At 38.9% G+C, this 24,951-nt stretch overlaps 3 protein-coding genes and 1 non-coding gene across 4 annotated transcripts; 2 read left to right on the forward strand and 2 right to left on the reverse strand.

Moving 5' to 3' along the window:
• Positions 1–5,434: 5,434 nt before the first annotated feature.
• Positions 5,435–6,435, reverse strand: LOC135675136 (transcription factor MYB20-like). The gene is made up of 3 exons (XM_065185409.1): positions 6,274–6,435; positions 6,058–6,187; positions 5,435–5,959 (listed from the first exon to the last, which is right to left on the reverse strand). The coding sequence occupies exons 1-3, from the start codon at positions 6,404–6,406 to the stop codon at positions 5,542–5,544; spliced, it is 681 nt and encodes a 226-aa protein (XP_065041481.1). The 5' UTR covers positions 6,407–6,435; the 3' UTR covers positions 5,435–5,541.
• A 1,587-nt stretch (positions 6,436–8,022) lies between these two features.
• Positions 8,023–11,658, forward strand: LOC135674459 (signal recognition particle 9 kDa protein). Its single transcript, XM_065184329.1, has 4 exons — positions 8,023–8,181; positions 8,297–8,365; positions 11,171–11,264; positions 11,394–11,658. The coding sequence occupies exons 1-4, from the start codon at positions 8,110–8,112 to the stop codon at positions 11,468–11,470; spliced, it is 312 nt and encodes a 103-aa protein (XP_065040401.1). The 5' UTR covers positions 8,023–8,109; the 3' UTR covers positions 11,471–11,658.
• Positions 11,659–12,669: 1,011 nt separating this feature from the next.
• Positions 12,670–12,740, forward strand: TRNAG-CCC (transfer RNA glycine (anticodon CCC)). Its single transcript has one exon. It is a non-coding gene; the product is annotated as a tRNA-Gly (tRNA).
• Positions 12,741–13,395: 655 nt separating this feature from the next.
• Positions 13,396–15,425, reverse strand: LOC135675137 (protein indeterminate-domain 16-like). The gene is made up of 3 exons (XM_065185410.1): positions 15,071–15,425; positions 14,567–14,972; positions 13,396–14,348 (listed from the first exon to the last, which is right to left on the reverse strand). Exons 1-3 carry the CDS (start codon positions 15,204–15,206, stop codon positions 13,589–13,591), a joined length of 1,302 nt encoding a protein of 433 aa, XP_065041482.1. The 5' UTR covers positions 15,207–15,425; the 3' UTR covers positions 13,396–13,588.
• Positions 15,426–24,951: the final 9,526 nt, after the last annotated feature.

A 24,951-nucleotide genomic window follows, 5' to 3' on the forward strand; every position in this document is an offset into this window, starting at 1 on the left:
CTTAATTCTATAGCAAATGCATCTTTACTTTGAAGGTACTAAAAGATAAAAAAATAAGATGATAGTGCAGGACATGACCTTCTCAGAATTAGAAGCCACCAACAGTGTAAGGGAGATCACCATCAGGTGTTTTATCCATGCTAAGCCTTAATTCCATAGCAAATGCATCTTTATTTGAAAGTGCTAAAAGACATAAAAAAAATAAGATGATAGTGCAGGACATGATCTTCTCATAATTAAAAACCACCAACAATATAGGGTAAATCTCCCTCAGGTGTTTTATCCATGCCAAGCCTTAATTTCATAGCAAATGCATCTTACTTTGAAGATGCTAAAAGACAAAAAAATAAGATGATAGTGCAAGACATGACCTTCTCAGAATTAGAAGCCACCAACAGTGTAGGGGAGATCACCATCATGTGTTTTATCCATGCTAAGCCTTAATTCCATAGCAAATGCATCTTTATTTTGAAGGTACTAAAAGACATAAAAAAAATAAGATGATAGTGCATGACATGATCTTCTCAGAATTAGAAGCCACCAAAAGTGTAGGGTAAATCACCCTCAGGTGTTTTATCCATGCTAAGCCTTAATTCCATAGCAAATGCATCTTTACTTTGAAGGTGCTAAAAGATAAAAGAATAAGTTGATAGTGCAGGACATGACATTCTCAGAATTAGAAGCCACCAACAGTGTAGGGGAGACCACCATCAGGTGTTTTATCCATGCTAAGCCTTAATTCCATAGCAAATGCATCTTTACTTTGAAGATGCTAAAAGACAAAAAAATAAGATGATAATGCAGGACATGATGTTCTCATAATTAAAAGCCACCAACAGTGTAGGGTAAATCACCCTCAGGTGTTTTATCAATGCTAAGCCTTAATTCCATAGCAAATGCATCTTTACTTTGAAGGTGCTAAAAGATAAAAAAATAAAATGATAGTACATGACCTTCTCAGAATTAGAAGCCACCAACAGTGTAGGGGAGATCACCATCAGGTGTTTTATCCATGCCAAGCCTTGTCAAATGTGCAGTCCTTCGTTTAAACATCATCTTCGCTATCTATTCGACCTTAAAATTATGCTGAAATTATGTGCATCAAAGGAAATGACTTGTGGTTTCTGTACCATATGACTTGATTGTTTACACCAAATATATGACCTTACAAACATGTTAAGACTGGTTCTCTTGTAGCACATTAATTCTAGATGCCTTAAACCTTATGCTCTTTTCATGTTTGTACATCAAAGATTAAAATATTTCTTCTTTCTATGTTTGTGTATGTGGCGTAGAGAGAGAGAGGAGGAGGAGGAGGATAATAACCCTAGGGAGAGAAACGGACCACATATCATGCAGAAAGCTTGTTATAAGAGATTAGCAGCTTTGCCTGCTGCTTATCTATTAATCATCTGCTTTTGTGCATTTATGTTCATATAACCATTGCATTAGGGCCCTTCTTATGTAAATGCAATCAACTTTTATCTCAAGTTCAGCCCATGTGAATGGCTGATTCCATATCTTTCTTGCAATTCAGACCCTATTTCTGTGGTTAATGACATTCAAACAAAGCTATTTCTTGATCTCAATCGAGGATATGAAGACTTGACGGCTCATATTGTGATCCTAACTCTGAAAGTACAGTAGAGAAGGTGGAGAGCAAGAAAGGAAGAATCTGGTCTAAGATTAGCATGACTGTTATATGTTGTCATACTTCAAGAAGCAGAAGGAGAAGAAGCAGCTGCAGCTGAGCTTTACCAATTGTATTCTTCAAGGTCGAACAGACAACGAACACAAGGTCGAGAGCACAAGGACTGCTCACCTGACACAAAGCATGGCATGGACGTCACTCACCCTATGCGTGTGCATGGAGTTTTCTGCCGTGACCCCCACCAAGCGTCAGACATAGAAGACACTGTACATGCAACGGAAGGCCTCTGGTGACACATGAAAGCTTCATGGAGTGGTTTACACATAGCTCAAAGATCAAAGGAAAAGGGATCGATCATATATATGGGTGCTTCCGGCTTGCTATGAGAACAAGATGGCTATGTTGACTTGCGGTTCAGGTTCCCCTGCATGTGATCCATAACAACAACAACCCATCTACTCCAAGGAGAAGAAGGGCAATGATGCTGGAACAGTGAAAGAAGGAAGACAGCTGATATGAAGAAGACACCATGAACCAGATGATTAGAGAAGTTAGATGTGCTCGTGGACATTTGAACCACTGCTTAATCACACACACACTCATTCACCTCTCCTTCTTCCATCTACCAAACCAGCCTGTTGTGTTCCTATATGGAAACTGTATCTGTGTCACTTCCATGTTCTCCCCTAAAATATCTTAGTGTATGAAAGGGACATCTTTTGTATATAGATAGAATCTCCCCTCTGATAAATATTTTGATTTGATTTATTAGAAATCTTAAAAGTTTACTGAAATACCAGATAAAATAGGGGGGAATATATACATGATTCTAACTCATAACCTTTTCTAGCACTGTAATTAAGATTTTGATTGAGCAATTAGTAATTCTAAAAGTTCAAGTCATTAGGAAAAAAATCAATCTGTATTAAACTCAAACACCTTCTGTCACTTCAATCTCTCTCTCTCTCTCTCTCTCTCTCTCTCTCTCTCTCTCTCTCTCTCTCTCTCTCTGTGATTAGAGGCATTGGTATAATTTTGTGTGATTATTAATATATGATTTTTTTTCATATATACTATTTTCCAAATAACCTAATCTGAGATTTGCTCATTTCTGACCTAAATAATTAGGGTTTGAGTCATGAAAATAAGTGTTACATATAGGTCTTACTTTGGAAATTCATATCATAAGAGAATATAAAGGACTTGCAACATAAAATCTTGTATATCATATTGGATCAAGACTCAATTATAAACCCAGCTGATCAACATTGATAGCAAGAGGAAATGAAGCTTGACCCAAGCTCTCATATGGTAGGAAGGTTTGACTTGAGTAAGCCTATTTTAGTTACACTTGGAGTCATGTCCACAAAAAGAGAATAGTCCTAAGTTGCAATTTGGGAGTAGACAGTGACTCAAATAATAATTAATTAAAGCATGGTTTATGTCCAATATGAACCTAAATTTAAATCAAATTATTTTGATAGTTGCATTGTTGTATACCCAAATAAACTTATATGAAGTTAGGGAAATATCACCTGAATTTTGTCTATCAACATGAATTTAGGCCCACATATCTGAATACTGCAATTCTTGGGTTTAGGAGTTCCATCTTTGAGACAGTGAGCATGGTAAGTGTTCATGTATTTTCTCAATTAGTGTTTTACTTCTAGATTACTACAAAAAAAAAAAAATATTAAAATTTACTTGTAAAAATTTATTTGTAAAAATTTATTTGTTTGTTAGGATTTATGAATAAATATTTTTATCTTAATTTATTATTTTGTAAGAATAAGAGAATGTGACATGGAAATTTGAAGAACATGTATAAATATATCAGACATCACATAGTTCAACTACAGCACTGGATTTCGTAATTTCTATTCATCAAAGGTTTGTTAAGGAAGAAATACATACAAAAAATTAGAAGTTCTAGAAAAGTAAATTAGATAAAAATGATAACATTATTTGTTCAAATAAGTTTCTATACCATCAAAATGTTGTGATCCTAACTCATACAGTGAAGAATGAGGTGGAGGTTGCTTTTGGTATGTTTGGATATCCTCCACAAGTTTATTTTCTATTAGTGTTCTTATTTTGTGATAATGGACATGAGATAGGTTATAAATGTTGATAGTATCATAAGTTACAGGGCTAATTATATATTACCTCATATAATTAGTTATCGTTCATATCTATAATTTCAAAAATTATATAGAGATCTCGGTACTTACGAAAGTGAAACATATAATCTCGTTTCTCCTCACGTCGTCCACTTTGCTAACAAAAATACCACACATGCTCAGTTTGCCACCTTCAGATATTTTCATCAAAAAAGTCAATGATGCGAAGAGAAACGAGTTTAAATATTTTAATTTTATAAGTATACAAATTTTAATATAATTTTTAAAAGTTTAGAGATCAATATACTAAATATAACTATTTACTAGGGATAATATATAATTATCCTCAAGTTACGTCCAATTTACCTACAATACTATGTATGATCTAAAGTTGTTGCTATACATGCATGGATTGTCCCACTTTATTCTCTCCCATCTTTTTGACATGGTCTGGGGTTTTAGTATGGATCTAGTCCACTGGTTCACATTACATGATCTCATATGAATCTACTTTTTGACTTGGTGATCTTTGCAAACGATATGGTGTCAAGTTCAACAAAACTTGCTTTCACAATTGACTCTTCACTAGTCCAAGAAAAAGATATCCCTGCATTGTTCTAATGTTCATACTGCAATTTTGACTTCCATGGAAACGCAGGAAAGCTTCAATCGAAGAGCAACAAAAGAAGGTAGTGAAGAGACACGTCCGTTGACATTGATATTGAAGGAGACAAAGATTGAGGTGACGGCGCCCTAAGGAACATGATTCCACGTTCCATTCGGAGCAAGTTGCCATGGCGAGGCGTCGAGTGGAGAAGACGCGGTGTTTGGACCCTGAAACGAAGTCCATGTTTGGAAACGTCGAGCTCAGTTGGACCATTAATCTCTTATCTGCTTCATGGTTTCATACCGCTTTCGTCTTCCATCAGCTTCTTTTCTTGCCTTTACAGTGCTAATTCTTTGGTTCCACCATATCTTGAGGTCGATCTTTAGGTTCGATTCATGCATAGAAAGACACATTCATCATGGTTTCAGTTTAATGATCTTATGTCACTGCACTTCCATGCGTGCTTAGTTGCAGATGACTCTCTTATTTATAGTCTAAATAAGCTATTGGCATCTTCTAAATCAATAAAATTTATATTAAGATTATCTTAACATTCCTTACGTCATCATGCATCAGCTTCAACCTTTGTCATCACCACTTCCACTGTACCTTGCATGCATTGTTCCTTTTTCTCGATAGTTTCTCGTCGTCTTTGTGTCACTGAAGCGCGTAGGTGGGCATGCAATCATTGCATGGTCTGAAGGCATTCATTCAGTGCAAGAAAGCAGTCGCGGATTGTCGCTGATGCACATGCAATTGCTCACTTGGAAAGTGGCCTCCTCTGTTGCGGGTGCTGCGGCTTTTGGGTGCCGCGTGCTCACTCTCGTATGATGTTATGTCGTCATTGGTGATTCAAGTGTGACGCTTCTTTTGTCGACATTGTCTGTAGGACCAAAAGGTTTTGATGACCCTATGTAATCCGATCTCCCAAAACTCTTCAGCACGATCTCATTGAATGTTTATAGAAGGATCTATTATAGAATACTATTCCCTGTTGAGATTTCATGTTGATGTGATGATTTTATTCTAATCGATCAGGAAAAATTGACCCCAACCTTAAAGAACAGATTACAGAATCAAGATATGAATTTTGCTTTCTTATTCATTCTGCTTCCTCTTTATTTTATCTGCAAGCAAAAATTACAGAAGCAAGGTGTATGAGATTAGAAGAGCTCAAATTTCCAGGATTCCTGATCTAAGGCTGCTCTTTGACACTGGCTGAAAGAATCAAGGAGAAGGTGATCAGAGGTGAAATCCCATCCACCCAAGTCGTCCAACCCATATAGGTATGCAGATTCTGGCCACTCCATGCGTGGAAGCTGGATCTCCTCAGCTTTCTCAGAAAAGCACGATGACGATGGTGAAACGGAGCATGTGGCAGAGGTGCTTGTTGTGTTCTTCCCTTCCACTTGCTCCGCAGGTACCTGGGGAGAGGAGTGTAAGCAGGGCTCCTCACGTAGGGGCTTGTGTGTCACGGGATCGATTCCCATCTTCCTCAGCTTCTTCTTGATGTGGGTGTTCCAGTGGTTCTTGATCTCGTTATCAGTTCTACCAGGGAGATGAGATGCGATCTTGGACCATCTGAGGTAGCACACAAAACCCTTGCTTCAGTTGCAGTGGAGTCCAACCATCAAATAACACAGAGAGAGAGAGAGAGAGAGAGAGAGAGAGAGAGAGACCTGTTTCCAAGCTGAGAATGGAGCTCAATGACCATCTGCTCCTCATCATCTGACAGCAATCCTCTCTTCAGGTCAGGCCTCAGGTAGTTTGTCCATCGTAGCCTGCAACTCTTTCCACACCTCAGAAGTCCTGCATCAACATCAGATCCAATGATATCAACCAGAGAAGGAAGAAACGTAGGCAATAAAATGAGGGATCAAAAAGTTAAGAGTCACCTGCAAGCTTAGGCACAGCTCTCCAGCAGCACTGGCCATTGGTGAGGATGAAGGTGATCAGCTTCTCGTCCTCCTCTGCTGTCCATGGCCCCTTCTTCAACCCCACCTTATCACAGCATGGCTGCCTCCCCATTGCCTGTCTCACCCACTTCCTATCCTTCCCCACCACGAAACGCTTCTCCACACAAGCCTCACCTTCCCCTTTATAGCTCTCACTCCAAGCTTTATCTTGCTTCGTAGTCCAACTGTCATGCACACGTATTAACAAGGAATGGTGGGCGGGCTTGATCTCACGTGGGAAGTCTGTTCTGGGACAGTGGCAGCTCATCTTCTCATGCTTGGTTTGCAAGGGTGGAAACTCCAGCCCAGAGATTTCAAGGTTTTAGTGCGTAGAGAGTTCACATGATGCATCAGTTCCAACATTGGGTTAAGAAGTGCATGGGGGAGGACTGACTTCACACAAAGAACACTGGGGATTAGGCTCATGGAGGGTGGCAAGAGTGAGGTCATAATGCTACAGCATCATCCAAGAAGCCTGCATCTTCTTCTGCCACGGATAGAGAGAGAGATAGAGCAAGAAGAAGATAGAATGAGAAGAGTGTGAGGGAGACGAAATGAAACATTGTTCTGTCTCACAAGAACAATGTTTGACTTGGAAAAAAAGATAGCAGCTAAAATGTTTGGAGTTTGGTTAATGGTGCAATGAATTATGCTACTACTACTACTACCAGCAGTAGCCTGCACTCTACTCCACTGGTGAGAACAACAAGCCTTCTCCTTCACTTGGAATTCAATCAACCAAGTAAGACTCATTGTTTCCCCCACAGAAGGTTCAGTTCATATGTTCTGTTCAACATAATATAAAGACCCAACAGAAAGGAAGTGATTGAAATGCTGAAGAAGAAGGACCAGAGAAGAACAAGATGACAGTCAATAGGGAGGTATTATTATAAGGTCGATCTAAATAGAAATTATTACAACTCTTTAGACTGAATCAACTGATGCACCATAATTAGAGCAAAAGCAAAATTCCACAAACTACTCACTGACAAAAGCTATTTTATTTTATTTTTTGTAATTCTAAGTCAATGGATGTGATACACAATACTTCAATTTTATTTATTTATTTTGAGTTAATAAATGTAAATAATATCTTAAGAGGAGTATATTTTTTAATATTGATCGATTTTTAGGTGGGAATCCTCCCATTTGATGTCGAATTTTGATTTGGTTGGGGTCAATTGACACAATTAATGAATTTTCTTAATCAGATTTGGTTTATTTTCTGTCAGATGTGCGATTCTTTTTTTTTTTTTGTGTATATCATGGCGTTATATAAAGGAAATATTTTAATTTAATCGACTTTGACCAATTTTGACCGAGAAATTGATAGAATATAGTCATTGTTATATATATATATAATCTGATTGAACTAAAATAAGGATAATATTACTTATTTCCACCTTAAATCTGCTTAATTTACATGAATTATTTATTTTATTTTATTTATAATTAAATATGTATTTCTAATATCATCATATCATTAATAATTGTATTTATATCATATATATTATATCAATAATATTATTTATATTATTACAATTTATTCAGACGAGTCGAAAAGAAAAAATATTTGATGATGATAATAATAATAATAATAATAATAATAATAATAATTATTATTATTATTATTATTATTATTATTAACTTTTAGTGACTGACTATAATACCCTGAAAATTAGAGAGAAGAGGAACCCTAATAGGGATCGACCGGAGCGTTGCTCGCCTCTCTTTCTTCTTGCTTTCGGCCACGATCGCCTCAATTGCTTCCGCACGATGGTTTACATCGCGTCCTGGGACGAGTTCGCGGAGAGATCGGTGCAGCTATTCCGCGCGGATCCCCATTCGGTGAGCTCCTCCCGACCCTGACCCCGACCGCTGCGATCCCTGCTCCTAACAATCCATCTATGCTTTTGGACTGATTCGTGTGGGGTTTCTTGTGATGACGATGTCGATTGGGAAGTCGCGGTATGTGATGAAGTACAGGCACTGCGATGGAAAGCTGGTCCTCAAGGTCACCGACAATCGAGAGGTATGCTTGGAGTTATCGTCTACTTTAGATGCCAATAAAAGCCTGTGAATTGCTTTTCTGCTTGTTTTGCAACATCTCTTCTGTCTTGAAGCGCATTAATGCATGTTATTTTGCCCGTAAATATAAATACCCGTGTTTCGCTTGGAGATGCCTCTTGGATTGTATGCTTAGATTTCACAGTCAAGGAGTTGATGGTTTGGAACTTCAATTTTCCAAGGATGAAGATAACAATTACAAAACACATATTTTAATCTTAATTGTTGAGCATGGTTATCAATCCAGATTATGGTCAAGAGAAAACTTGGCATAAGGTTTCATCATTTGATTTCATTAGAGAGTTGTGTGTGCTTCAAGTTGTAATTAAGCACTATAACATAATCAATCTTGTAGATCAATAAACTACACAGCTGAAATAAATATAGGGGAATTTTGATTGGTTTTCTTTTGTGTTAGCTTAATTCTGTATATTTTCTTTTGGGATGTCTATGATCATTTCTTTGGTGCTGTGTCAAGTCTATAATGAGTTCAACAACTATTAATTGTTCCTGACTATGACTACACATGCCCCATTTGCATATAGGACCAGAAATGTAGATCAATCTTAATCGGTACCATGCTATTTTAAGTTTCTAATGTTATTTCAAGAACTTTAGGATTGTTATGCAAAAATTGTTACTCAGATAGAAAATAGAAATTTTCAAGGCCAACTGATCATTCAATCCAATAGATCCATGATGAAACTGTATTTAGAATGACACTCAACTGCTAATTGTCATTCTTGTACTGAAGTTTAAACAGGAAAAAGAGAATGATAGATGTGCTTGTTATGCTATGTTGGGTTTCGAAGTTCTGTAGCACTTCTATCCCAAGGAAATAAATTCTCTAAATTGTGATTGGTCTATTTTTACTGAGTCATTCAGTGGATTAAAGAGATGTCTTAAAATCATTTTGTGAAATGTATGCTACTTGCATGTTTGCCTAAAATCTCATCAAAATTTCATGATATAAAGGCGCAAAGTTTATGTCTGTTATTTCTGTCTTCATCTCTATCAAATACAATCCTCCACATCACAATTTTTTGATGCTATTAACCAATATACTAGCCCAGTGATCTTGGGTGGTTTTAGTTCATGAACGAAGGGCAGTGTTTTCATGAAAATAAAAAAATCAAGAACTACATTAGAAATCTTAAAAATGGCAATCTTTGCATCATTATCACTTTTTTTTCTTTCTTGATAGTTTGTTATGACAAGAATGATACTTTACAAATATGAACTTGTTGCAAGAGAAACAAATATATGAGTGAGTTTGCATCATTTAGGGACTGAAAAGCAATTAAGATGGCACCTAATTAATTCAAAGTACCAAATACCACCAAGACTGCCTTTAGCTTAAGAAACAAGCAATGGGAAGGCCCTCATAACTCATAGATCACTCGAACAATTTAGCCCAAAATCTATGTCAGCCTTTTCTAAATGGAGCTGATTAATGTAGATTCAGGTATAATTAAATTGATACAGGGTTCAAATACATCTGGGTGTGTAAGATATGGAGATCTTCCTTTGCACTGTAAACCAAAGAAATATGACTTCCTCCATTAGAACTGTCCTTCGCAATGCCAATAACCAAAATAGAGAGAGGCCTTTGGACTCTGAAAGTCTTCTCAAGGCTAGAATTCCAAAATGGACAAGCTGCTTACCTGTTTATGGTTTAGAATTGGTCCCATTTAGGGTGATAAAGTCCTCTCATATCATTTAAGTTCTTTGACCTTATTTGACCTTTTTTTGTAAATGGATTAGGTCTAAGCCATGGTATAATTAATATCAATTGGGATAATCATTAAATATATAAAGAAACATGGAATTGGTTCCAATTTGAAGTCTCTCATAGCCTCCTCTTTTTATAAACTCATAGGATCCAACCAAATAGATGGTTCTCTATCTGGTTAGGCCAAGGTGTTACTAGATGAGTTTGTTCTGAAACTTGTTTCAAATTAAACATAGTAATTACTCACTTAACTCCAATTGAAACTAATTAGACCTATGAAAGAGGTAGACTGAATCTAAGGGCTATATGAGCTAATCAAACCTGTGTGAGAAAAAAAATCTAGTCTTGGAGGAGATGGTCTCCCTGCAACCTAAGGTGTTTGCCATGTTCCATCAATCTAGTAACAGTTATTATATTGCTATTATTTTATGTCCATGAAGCACACAAGAATACAAGAATGTTCTTCTTTTTTTCGGTTCCTTTTCAATAGTTTTAAATTATGTTGCAACATCAGATTATTATGAAGTCAAATTAAGATGATATTAGCTCATCTTTCAGCCTTTTTTGATTAAGTGAGAAAAAGAAGAGGGTTATGGTTCTGTCCAAGGATCTTTTTCCAAACCTAGACATTAACAGAACATTTCTCTGATGAAGGTTGAACGTGGGTATTATCTCTGACCTTTTGAACATATAAATTGAAGAAAGCTCTTGTTTGAATATGATTATTGAGCCTAATGGAAAAGTCAAAATTAGTTCCGACATCTATGAGAAACGTGAAGACTCATAATTTTAGATGTCTAATGAATAATGACATTACTAGGATCTCTCCATGATGAGCTCAAATGCAACTCTGTCTACATATTGTTGGTTAACCCTGCATGCTTTGTTCTATGACAAACCTGAGTATTTCAGAGGAAAAATATTTTGTGTATCCTTGTGGAGCAATGTCTATATGGGGACTCTTTATCAAATTCTGATATTCTGAGTTGTAGTTACATTGGCACACCACTCATTAACATGAATGATGATGTTTTACAGTGCCTAAAGTTCAAGACAGACCAGGCTCAGGATGCGAAAAAAATGGAGAAACTCACCAACATCTTTTTCACACTGATGGTTCGTGGCCCTGATGGTATTGTGCCTCGATCACTTTTCTAGTAAACATGGAATCAATTTTTCCTGCTACCTTATCTTTTTTTTTGTTCTCTAAATCCCATTGACTTCTGATGTTCATAACTTGGTTTTTTCTCTTTATTTACAGCTGACATATCAGAAGCATCAGGCAAGGAACAGGTCGAGCAGGTTGCATCCAAGAAAGGAAGAGGAAGGAGGCAGTAAATCTTTGATCAGCAGTTTGTTCCTTGCCACTGCCATGTAGTTTTCGGCAAAGAAGTTCTGGATAACATATCCTAGCATCAGATCTGGATGGGGACTTAAATTTAAGTTGAACCATAGACGATTTTTCACATATTCAACATTGCATTGTTTTAGTGGCAAATATTTCTAGTTAAGATGGATCAGTTCAACTGTGATGTGTCCTTTCTTCTTCTTATTCTTGTTCTTCCAAAGCTGTGTTGTGTTCTTGGAGTCTTGGCTGTGATCCCTACAGAAATTGTCCAAGTTTGATTTGATTTTGGTCAATTTCTTTTTGCCTTGTAGTTAGAAATCAGTCAGAATGTCCTGAATCAATTGCACTCTGTAAATTCAATTATTTTGACAAAATTTTATCCAGTTTTACGACATTAGAAGAGTGGAAAAAGAAGAATATATACTGCCACCGTTCGTTTGTATCGTTATTATAATATCTGAGAGTAATTCTTAACCTTTTAAGAAAATAGAAATGTTTATTATTGGAGTTATATAAAATATGTAAAACAAAAATTACAATCATCATTTGAAGAATGCATGACAAAGTCGTAACTGTACAAATGTGTACAAACCAAGGTTAAGTATACCCATGTCATGAGCTTCCCCTTACGATGAGTCTCGACACACATTAGGTGTACAGGCTGAGGCACGGATCTTGAAGAGCTAATCAGATCTCGACACGCATCTCGAAGCACGATGGCCTACGTCTCTTCGTTTCGGCCCACCCTATCGGGGACACGACTCTTGAAGCGTCAATCAGATCTCAACACGCATCTCGATGCATACTATATATATACATATAGAGAGAAGATTGTAGTAGTACAACCATATTTCGCTTATAGAAGAAACATGAGTGAGTTGTCATCCATGATCAGGAAGATTGACGGAGCCACAATGGAATCTTCAAAAAAAAATGTGACAGAAGAACTGACCAAAGCCCGTATCATATTTTTATGCCACCAAACTCATGTCTTGTGATTGTTCCTACAGTTCTCATGACTCATCATGCTCCTCCTTTGCGAGACAACACCCCTCCATATCCACTAAGGTTGATACCCTACTGGAATCTCTTGGGGAGCTCATGGTTGCCAAAATCTACAGCAAATGATCACCATCAAGAAAATTTATGGCAATCTCAATATGTCTTGAACCAAAACAAAGATCACCAAGCGCATCTGGTGTAGTGGTATCATAGTACCCTCCCACGGTACTGACCGGGGTTCGATTCCCCGGATGCGCACAAATGAATTTTGTTTTTGAGAGCTGGATCTTCTTCCTCATCTCTCCGCTTTCATGTTCTTCAGCAGATTCAGCGCAACTAGTTCATTACAGATTTGAATGAGGTAAGACCCTTTGCTCGTTCTTGTCAGTGATCAGCATAATGAGTTCCAAGGAAAGAGAAGGTTAACTTTCCTCTAGTCTTTGCCGGTTCCTGCTCTATCAGCACAATGAGTTACTTTCATCTGAGGTCGGTTCAAACCTGAAGGAAAAAGACGCATTGGTTCCTCTCCCTTTTCAGAGAGATCTGCACGCATACCCTCGTGAGCAAGAGAGAGAGAGAGAGAGAGAGAGAGATGAGTGTGTAGCACTGAATTCCATGCCATTTGTTGCATGCTTTCTCCTCCATGAATGATGTCCCTGCTTCTGCATTTGTGTTTGTATCCGAGGCTGAGGCTGTGTACTTGATTGAGGTTCGTGTTTGCTTTCCCTTCACTTCACACCAGCGCAGACGCATTCATCATCCCTCGCGTTCCGTTCTTTCTGTGCACTGTAGCCCGACATGCTCTCTACTGTTCATCCTAAGCAGCTGCAGCTTCCAGGCATCCCACTAAAACCAGACTAAGCAGGTGCACTTTCGAGTCCGATGGAGATCACAAAAAGACACGAGAAAAGGCTGCAGACAAGTCTTCCATCAACTATTTAGTCTGATGCTTGGAACATAGAGAAAACATCATAACAGATACATCATTATGCAGCTAGAAATGGACAAGCACACTTGCGTGGAGCATTCCGGCTCTTGACGTGCACATTGAACACCGAATGTAATTGCATTCATCGTTCGATGTTAGATAATGGAGGGAATTGAAGCTATAATTTCGGGATCTTGTGTTGATGGTTGTGGTCGTCATTCTCCTCGTCGCCCTCGGTCACCGCCGACGACATGTAGCTGATGGCGAAAGAGTTCGCCTCGGAGGCCATTGCGGGCTTTGCCTGCTGGAACTGCTGCTTGCAGGCATGACAAGTGATTTGCAGCATCGCGGAGTTGATATGCTTCACGGCGTGCTCCCTGATGCCGTGAGCTCGGTTCAGCTCCAGCTGCGCTTGCTGCCTGATCCGTTTAGCGCTCTCGATCTCGTGCTCGGCTAGTTCGAGCTGTCGCCGAGCCTGCTGCCTCGCCTCGTCGGCAAGTGCCTTCTCGGCCATGGCGAGCTTTAGATGTTCCATCGCCTCGTCTTTGAGCCGTGCGGTAGCCGCCTGTGCGTCCTTGGCCGGCGCATGGTCGTCAGCGGGACCGAGCGAGAGCTGCAATTTGGCGACTTCGGCCTCCTCGGATGCAGGAGAAGATAACGCAGAGGAAGGGCGGGTCGTATGCTGGTTGTTGGATGTAGGTAGGAGCTGGAGCTCAATGTTCTCAGTGCAGCGTCGAACGGGCTGCGACGATGGAGGATGACCCAGCCGGGCGAGGAAGACGGCGGCCGCGGGACTCGGCATTCCCAGGCCGGGCCAGCTCGATGGGGTCGTGTTCGAAGCCATCCTAGACACGCATGCCGGCGCCTGGTTCATCTGGAGCTCCGCCCTAGCTTGGCCGGCCGTGCATGTGTCTTGATGCTCGATGAAGCTCTCCACCCTGTGGTGATCACAGTAGAGAACACAATATAAATGCTGCTGCTAAGATCGATCGAGCTGTGCACTGCAACAAACGAAGCATGTAGTACAAATGTCTAGATTTGGGTTCATGCAAACTAAATGCAATTAATGGCACCGAAACCAGAGACGAGGAGGGAAGGAGTAGAACCCTAATCAAGAAGACAAGTACTGCATGAACACGAATAGTACTGTGGGCACCTGGAGAAGACACGGCCGCAGTCGCAGGAGTGGCCGCGGGTGCCGCAGGTCTTGAGGTGGGCCTTGTAGTCGGACTGTACCGCGTAGGCCTTGGAGCACTTGGCGCACGCCCACTGTCGGTGGCTGCTGTGCTTGCGCCGGAAGTGCTTCTTGATCCCGACCAGGTCGCCCAGGGCGTGGCGCGGGTCGTGGTGCAGGCACGTCGTCTCCGGGCACACGAACACCCGCTTCCGCACCTCCGACGCCGCCGCGTCCCGCTTCAGTAGTTTCCACGGCACCTTGTGCCGCCGCCGGTGCATCTGCAGGTTCTGGTCCCGCTGGAACCCCTGCTGGCAGATCTCGCACACGTACCGGTCCGACTCCAGCAGCGTCCTCGGCGACAACGCCACCACCTCCGCGTCCGGATCTAACAATGGCCACCACCGGAATCAGGAATCATCCCCGAACAAAAGTATAGATACCATGTGCAAACAAAGCATGATAAAGATGACTTCAAGATGTAACCTGGAGTGCCCGCCGGCCTTCGCTTCTTCTTGCTGCTACTTCCATTGCTGCCACCGGGAGGTGGTGGAGCTGGTGGTGGTGGAGAGCTTAACATTGTACCGTATGTGGTTATCCTTGACTGAGATAACACCGACATAGATTGTTAGAAATGGAGAGAATGCAGCTCGAGGCAGACGAAGGTTTCTCTCTCAGGATTCTACGTTGTGCAGTGTGCTACACACTCAAAGAAATGACATAGAAAGGTCGGAGTTGGACTCGTAATGGTGAGAGGATTCTGCTAATGCTGCTATAAATAAAGCTGCTTCAGCGAGAGAGAGAGAGAGAGAGAGAGAGAGAGAGATCGGATGAGTTGAGCCGCCCACCACAACGAGGCGATCGGGACAAAGAAGAAGACATCCCCACAAAGAAACAAAAGGGCTCATAATTCCATCATGACGTCCATTGGTCCAAGTTTGCATGCATCAATGCAGGCCAGTCTCCAAATACACGTGAGACCTGTGCTTCTCTCTCTAATAATACCTGCTATTGAGCTTTAGCCTCTGATCAAACTACAATTTGATGGTTTCAACTAGAAATATTAGAAATTAAATTCCAAGTTTAATCTTTCTAACTATAATTATTACTTTTCTTATCAAACAAACTGTTTCATTTAATATAAAAATCATTTATGGTATCTGTCAGCCACAATTTAAGATGTTTTTGTAACAATCTGCAGCAGTATTTTATTGCCAATTGTTTAGCATGTGTAGTAAGATTTTGTTCTTTGGATGAAATTCCATTTGATTAAAACAAAATTAATAATAATAAATCTACAGGCACATGTATATATGCAATTGTTTGATATTTTAAAGATTTTACTAGAATGATTTCATCTGCATTTACCATGTTACAAATGATTTTATGGCCTCAAGTCTTCCATCTGTTGCTGATGATGACATGGGATTCATACTACTGGGTGAGAGAAAGAAGAAGGGTGAGGACCCACAGGAGACCATGGCATCATTCTTCCACTTCATGCCATTCTCCACTGCTGGATTAGACTAAGCTCAGAGTAGGCAGCTTTTCATTTTCTCTCTCTCTCTCTCTCTCTCTCTCTCTCTCTCTCTCTCTTGCAATTAAACATGCCATGCTTTTGCACATAATGATAGTTTTGCACCACCTGTTGTACCTGTTCATGGGAAGCTCATTGGAGGAGGTTGGCGGTGTACTTGATGAACTCCAAGCTTTACAACTCATATCTAAGTCTAATTAAAATGCCACACTGGCCATTACAAGTTCTTGCCTCAACAAATTGATCGACTCATATGCCTCTGCTGCAAACCAATGTTTAAGATAATGATAAGAATGGCATCATATGTAACACAAGCAACTGTTTAAGGCCTTGACGAAATATGTGCTTTTCAAGCTGATGGCAGCCTCACAGATGCATAAATCGATATGTTCTCACTGTATATTTATAGCAATTAAAAGTCTTGGCATCATGCTAACCCTGTAACAAAAGGAACCTTTGTCTTCTTTAACAAAAGAATGTTGGGATCAGCTCACTTCCATTTGGGAACCCATCGAAAGTGAGTCTTTCTGCGTGCAGGTATCATATCCTTCATGGCTTTTCTGTTAGCTGAAGGAATGAGAGACGATGGAGGAGGATCTCAACACATGCATCTGTCCTTTGGCAATCATCAATCCCAAGCATTGGTGATCCTGAACCTAATCATCTCTGCTTGAGCTAAGCATGTTCCAGGATCTCTCTTTTCTTGCCCTCCCATGGCATCCTCATCTTTTTCCTTCACCTCTTCTTCCTTTTGTCTTTGCTTTCCCTCTTCTTTGACTCGGCCATGGTTAAAGCTTCATCCATTCTACTGCACATCATGATGTTTTCAGTCTTGTGTGGAAGGAGAAAAGCTGCGTGTGTGAGAGAGAGAGAAGCATGATTTCTGTTTGTGCAATCCAAGGGGTGTAAAACCCTCATCCGGATATCTTTGTTTGGGAACGGTGATGATCTACTGTTACTGTGTCAGATTGTGATGTGGATCACCAATTATGAGACAGATGCTTGTCCATTCTGTGGTGGCTTGTTGGATACAGTATATCTACAGGAATATCTTCTTCTTTTTCGGAGTCAAAATGAAGTTAAATATAGGATTGATTGACACTTATAGATCGAGAAGAGAAGTTATATCGGAAAAGAGTGTTCTTGTGTGGTAAAGGTGACATAATAGAAGGATCTACAGAGGCACAGTGGACTAGTTCGATCATGTCACATCAGTCCACTTCACGACGCAGCAGGGCTGTCGGACACGTGGAGCCCGTTGGACCTTTTCCGAGTGGGCGGCAACAACGGGACCCGCGCTGGGCCCACTCCAACAGGTAAACGAGGTGCAGGCATCCTTCCATACATCGTAGGCATGTCGAGCTAGTGGACTCGGCCTAGGGTTTTAGGGTTAGGGTTCATCTGGACCATGTCCTTGTCTGCTATCTCCAGGCCTTACTGAGCTTGGCCGCATGGCCGTGGCTTCCCTTATTGTCCGTTGCGCCTCTCAGCGCTGTCGGTCGTGCCACCCTCTCCTGTTACCATGCACTCCTCGCTTGATCTGACGCTAGCCATGACACATGCATGCATGCTCGAGGGGGTCGCCATACCGAGCTCGATCCCTTTTGTTCTCGAGATCTCTTAAAGGAATATTGCAGGGAATGATACAGCAGTTACATGACAAACGAAATGCTTCGCTCTTTCAACGACGGCATGATCCTGTTACTATTACCAACATGCACTCCAAGGAATACAAGACAACTTAGGAGGTCATCTTGATGTGATCTTTCTCCTCCTCCTCCTCCTCCTTTCTGAGTCGATCATGATCTATTCCAGTTTAGCAATCTCGATCTTAATTGGCTCACTAAGCCAATGCGCGTTGCTGCTTTTGATGAGATCAATTCTTCACTCAAGAGAAGTGCATGCCATAGAAGTCTCCAAGTACAATTTTTCTCCACCTAAAGAAGAAGCAAGCCATTCTACTTTTAGTAGGCACTACATATTTATCTCTAGATATGACTTGTATTGATCAGTATAGTACTGTTTAACCATGTGGACCAATAGTGAAGAGAGAGAGAGAGAGAGAGAGAGAGAGGTGTGTGGTTGTGTACACTTGAAGGAGTTGAAGTGACTTAGTAGGGCATTGTCAAGTATTATATTCTTTAGCTGTCTGCTTCCAAGGAGGTCCCAAGCAAGAAGACAATGAGTTCATACTTGAAAGCTGGATATCATATATTTCTGAAAAGTATATGAGAGATTCCAGCACCACATCCCTTCTTGTCCCCATACCCCAGCTTGCATGTCCTCTTGGCCTTGCTCATAGCTTCTTTCTTCTATGATAAGAGTGATGAATGGATAATGCCAACTACTGTACGTAATAGCTGTTTTGTTCCATCATATCACCTTTAGCAACTTTGCCTCTTCCCACCTCATGACAGACACTTGAAGCCTAAGAATTCAAGCATCTCCACAAGCGGCCATTTGGCGAGTCGTATGAATGATTCCAGCCATTGAACATAGTGTGATTGATGTGGAGGATGAAGGTACAGTTCTCATTGAGTAACATTGGCCATTGTGCTAGTAACATAGTTTTTGAGAAGGCAGTATTACCATTCAGGATAAATGAGTGCAGTGCGTGAATCTGTGATGGATAGAATGACCTTATCAGTGATAGATCCACTGCATGTCACAAAAGTAGAGCAAGGCAGCCAATGTGAATGAGTCCAAAGCAACTAATGCTAGTGCATCTAGGATTCTTCTTCCTTGCCTCTACCTTTACTTGCTTCCCATCCCACCTCTCTTCTTTTAGTTGACAAGTCCCTTTTTGGATGAGCCACCAGACCATGTGCTCCCATCACCCTCAGCCATGGTGGTGGATCATTTCACATGAAAGACAAGGAAAATGAGACAAAAAGAGAGTGGGAAGCACACAGAGGAAGAGTGGCAGCATGTCACACTGGAAGAGTTGGACAGCAAGAGCCTCATCACACTGCAAAAAAGTTTTGTGAAGAAGAATGACCTATCTCAGACTTTGTAGCAGTAGTTCGCTTGAGATGAGAGAGCTCTCTTTTCAGAAATTCTAAAGCCCAACTCACTCAGGTCCTCTTTCTCGGATGCCTTGTGAGACCACAAAGGAGCACAGGAACAGGCCGCTTTAGGTCTCATCCTGTGTGATGGTAAGATCACAACAATGGAATGTTTAGCATGAGTAATTCCTGTAATCCAACCATGCATGTAACACGCTCAAGTTTAGTCATGGGTAAATGATATAGGATATGTTGACGTTAATCATAGCCTATCAGTTGGTCACCATCGAGCACTGACATCAAAGATGAGGGTTAAGTCATGCCCCCACTTGGTAGTGATGTAGGGGCAATAACAATCTATCAGCGCCCATGAACAATAGTCCACGGGAGGCTATTCGGGCGGATCCGGTCAATCTTCATTGATAGTGGTCCTCGGATGATTGCTCAGAGCTGTTGCCCCTCAGTTGGCCTCCATGAACAATAGCCTACAAGAGGTTGTTCGGGCCTATCGCCCCCATGGACAAAACGCCAAAGAGAGGGTGTTGCAAGAATTACAGAATAGATGCAATCAGTCTTCTGCCAACGCTGTAGGGCTGCAACATTTGCTGCCTTTTTTTTAGTTTTCTGTCAACTATTTTGATGACAAACCAATGACCAATGATGCTTTTTAACTGCCAGAATAGATGAAGTTTAAATTTGTGATCGGTATCAAATGTAACAATTTTATAAAAAAAAATTGATTTTATGTGATTCAACATAACATGCAACAATACACGCAGTTTATAACTAATCGTCACAGAAATAAGACATTCACATGACGAAAACTTCATGCAAAATATGCCTAAAGTATGTGAGTCGAGAAATCTGACATGCACCAAAGCAAATTTGCTATAGTGGAGGCTCTGGGCAAGATGTACCCGAGGCATGTGAGTCAAAAAATCTGACCCGCACTAAGGCAGAACTCATCACAATGAAAATGTGAGCCCAATACACCCAAGATACCTAAATTGGGAAAACTCTACCCGTGCAAGAGACCTTGAACACTCATACGTCAAGGGGGCTGAACGATATGCCTTAAACCCTTTTATGAGAGCTCCAAAGCGCGCCCTTTGAGGGAGAAGACAAATAATAAAGGATATTATGGTGCTCGTTAGCTAGCCACTATCGAGGCACTGACGTGGAAGATGAGAACCGAGTCATGTCCCTACGTAGGGGCAGTAACGACCTATTGACCCTTGTGGGCAATAGTCCACGGGGGGCCATACGGGCCGATTATATTGGCCTTCATAGATAATGGTCCCCAAATGATCGCTCACTCACGATTGTTACCCCTCGATCGACCTTCTTGGACGATAACCTGTAGGAGATCATTCGGGCCTATCACCCTTGTCTACAAAATGCTAAAAGGAGGGCATTGCAATGGTTACAGATGATCGATGATCTCCTCTGTCACCCGGGTATAAAAGTTGACCCCTGGCACTTGCCTAGAGGCTAGATCTCTATCAAACTCTCCACAGCTATATCACCCTCAGTAATAACTAACTTAAGCATTAGAGGGGTTGGGTCAGGAAACTCTCCTCGACACTAATCTTCGTATAGGGAGCCACCTCAAACCTACCTAGAAATTTCCATGAGAGTTCCTTGGATGAGCTTATAACTTTGGGGTAGACACCGAACTATACTGATTCATCATTCACCATGCACATCCACAATAATAAAGATATTTATAAAAATATTATGATTGAACTTAACATTTTATACTAGTGGTGTACCCTCAATAATTTAATGAGTTAAATATTAGGATGATCATCATCGACGACATTAAATTCGATCGGAATATAATAATGGTTAATGGATTAAACTAGATCTATGTTTGAAAATGACTATGACAAAAAAAATTAAGCTAAGTTACTTATATTATCACACCAAATATGTGACAATCCAACATAATGAAATAATTTTATTAAATATAAAAGTAGATAAGCTTAAATTACTAATATTAATCAATCAGAATTTATAAAATAATCTGAGGAATTACACTATTGTATTCGCGTCCTAGTTTTGGTAGCAAGTAAGACTACTAAAGCCCTACACCATATATCTGAATACGTGAATGAACACATTAGGTTTAAGAAATATATGTTCTCTTATTCTCTTCAATTTTGCTAATTTTGAATATTAATTAGAAATTTAGGATCGCAGGAGTCAATCGGTGAAACATAATTATAATATAAAATAAAGCTATAGTTATATTAGTAAAACATTGAATTTCAAAAATAAATTCAAGTTAACCATTATTGATCTTGATTATTATTGAGTGTATATATATATATAAATATAATTGATAAGAAAATATACGTGAAATATTATAAACTACACTCCTATGACAAAATTGGTTTTGCCTAAGTACAATTGTGTATATATCCGCAAAGAGTTAGCCATCCCGAAATCTCTTACGATTCCTTAATGACCTACGAAAGAAAAAATGGGTTATATAAAGTATTTAACTTAGGATCCATAAGTAGTTATTTTAGTAAACACTTGATAGCTAATGTAAATTATAAATATGAACTTCACAAGCTTTGAACGTTCGCATGACAAAGGGTCCAAGGTAGTCCGCTATGGTCAAAAGTCTTCATAAGTGCCCACATGATATTACTGCAGAACAATATAATGAACTAGTCATAGATACTATCCCAAAGGCCCATCCAGTCATATGTCACCTAGATAGCTCCTAGTTGCTATACTAATTGACACTCCGTACCACTTTACAAATCTAGAGAATATTCAGAATGATTACTTAGATGGCTTATTTCTATGTAATTTTACCTCTATGCGATGACTACACATAACTTATATTTATTAGCTTGAAACAATCATAAAAGCCAACCAAACTAGGGTGTTAAGCCTATTACAAGCTTTTGTATGTTGTGCAAAGCATAAACAAAATAAAAAAATATAAACATACATGAGCATTACAATGAACAACATATTTATAACTTTATCTGACATTCTTCTCTATTTATTCCTTCGATATTCTCGTCAAAGCCTTTGCAGATGTTGCATCTCCTCACCTTAGTTGAATCTTCAATTTTCTATTCTAACTATGATGCATCTCTTAGCTCTTAACTACTCTCCACCATTGTTGTTGAGTAGTCGACTTTTGATCCACCATGTTATTTCAACTCGCCAATAACTCTAACTCTAATGTAAGATCGATTTAGTTATGCTAATCCTTATTAGTTCCTATGAATCCTTCCGATGAAGGAAAAGACCTTCCTTATATGCTAGCCTCTCAATTGTCTTATGTCGCTTAAACTAAGTGAATGACTGTTAGAACTTTAACGAATATCGCCTTATAGACTTTGAACATTTTTTGGGCCTTTCCTTTATAAAATTTACCCATCGATTCCTCTTTCATTTAGTTGTTGTCTCCAAGTAGGTTCGCATCCATCCAATTTAAGTGGTGTGAGATATTTAAGAGACTAACACATAATAAGGAATGCCTTTTCCTTCATACGAGAGATCCGTAAAAATTAACAAAGATCAATGCAACTCGATCGATCTCAAACCAGAGTCGGAGTCATCGATGAGTTAAAGCAATATTGGTGGATCAAAGTTCGACTACTTAACTATAATAGTGTTAAGTGCTTGTCGACTAACTCAAGTGATACTACTACTTAAGCTTAGCAGTGCCATCACCTAGAGATAGTTTAGGCCATCGATTTGATCTTCTAATAGCCCAATTTGGGCTAGCTTCAAGCCCAATAACATTCTTGACAAGTTGGCTTTGTTTTAACTTAAAATGACTTCTATCAATACTTTGTCAACCACTTGTCTAATACATATTTGAAGCTTTTATATATTTTTCACTCTTGTGACATGTTGTCCGATCTTCCGACACTTCATTTGAGCCTTTGACATATCGTTCATTTTATCGACATGTTGATTTTCTCATGATATTCAATCTCCTGACGTAATATCTATTTTTTTCGACATAATGCTCAAACATTAAATATAAAGTTCGATCTTCGGTATATTGACTAATCCTTTCACTTAGCATCCAATTTTAGACACGATAATTTTTTGACATAACTTTCAACTCTCGTACGAAGGTGGTTCGATTCCATCGAAGTATATTTTCTGTGTTACTTAATTTAAAAGCATATTAATTCTATAGACTTATTAACTAATTTTATCATCAAAATCTAAATTGAGTAAGTTAAATTCAAATAAATTCTAGAATCGTTGTTTGATAATCTAATTTGTATCCTATAGGCTGAACGGTTTGAGAGGAATATTAAATGACACATTTTACTAGTCCAAAAGTCAAAGTCAATTATACCAAAAAAAAAAAAAATCACATCCCTTTCAAATTAAAAAAAAGACTTGGAGAATCATATGACTAGTAATTTAATTCACATTTGAATGGAAGACGAAGCTATGTAGTCAATTTGCTCAACATTCTACCTGTTTCCTATTCAACGACACATTAATGTTGTTCCACATCAAGAATTGGAGTGGAAGCACGAGCATGCCACCAAGACAATTACACGCCCCTTTCTTCTTGGTGTGATGGCCATGGATGGGTGAGATCGGATTTACACAAACCATGCTCGTCACTGTAAGAAAAGATGATAAATATATTAATCTTACATCTTTAAGGTTTCAAATTAAATTAGTATTTAATTTGATATACATTACGATTAGTCAATTTGATTAAGACTCATCAATATTTGAATTCTAACATTAAATTTGACTAGACAAATTTTATAAAACATTGAGCCATAGTTTAAGGTACAAATTTGACTATTGGAAGATGAACTATACTCAACGGGTAGAATCACCCCATAGCATCAAAGATTCCAACAAGTTTAAACCCATAAAAATAAAAAGAAATAATTAAGAAAATACAATCGATCAAATTCATCACAAGTGGAATATATACGATAAGAGAAAATATTAGAGATATTTATGGATATAAGATGGACTAATAAGATAGACTTGTCGTTAAGAGACGATATAATAATCTAGAAGTTTAAACTTTTGAATTGAATCGATATAATATATGTTAAATATTCAACGTCTTATCCAAATCTAAATACCAAATTAAGAGATGATGCATACTAATGATTTTTTTTTCTTTTTTTTATTTCATCAAAATCAATATTTTAAACCTGAACCAGTTAGATTAAACTTGATCGAATGACATCAGCTTGACATCATAAATGTTTTAATATTATAAAAAATGATAAAAGTTATAGAGAATATGTGAAAAAGAGAAGTATAAAGTTGTTCTTTCTTGTCCTGTCCATTATTAAGTACTTATTGGGCTTTTGCTTCTTTGATATGTTGTGATTAAAGTGAGGTACACTTTTATATCAATTTGTGGATTTGAATGATCAAATTTATCATGTTTTGTTTAAATTAAATTTTAAAATTTTTAATCAGGATAGGGATATACTATGCCAACGCATGCATTAACTATGTTTTTCTTGTTTCAAAAATTTATTAGGGTTAATTTGTTTAATAGAACTAGTCAAATAATTTTAGTTTTATTGTAAATATTGATTCAAAGTCAATCAAAATCCTACTCGAAATGAAATGATGTCACTTGAAGGAAAATCCAAGTCAAACTTTACAATACTATATGAGGGGCGTAGGTTATCTACGACTAAATTTAGTTTAGATTTGATAAGCATCAAATTTTCACAAATGTAAAAGTAATTAAAAAATTTATTATTTTTTAAATCATAAATACGATCGTATAGTGCTGAAAAATATGAGACATGATATACAATTTCGAATGGTACCGGTCCAACGAT

This window comes from Musa acuminata, chromosome BXJ1-5 (genome assembly GCF_036884655.1).
Source record: "Musa acuminata AAA Group cultivar baxijiao chromosome BXJ1-5, Cavendish_Baxijiao_AAA, whole genome shotgun sequence".
In the NCBI taxonomy this organism is placed as follows: Eukaryota; Viridiplantae; Streptophyta; class Magnoliopsida; order Zingiberales; family Musaceae; genus Musa; species Musa acuminata.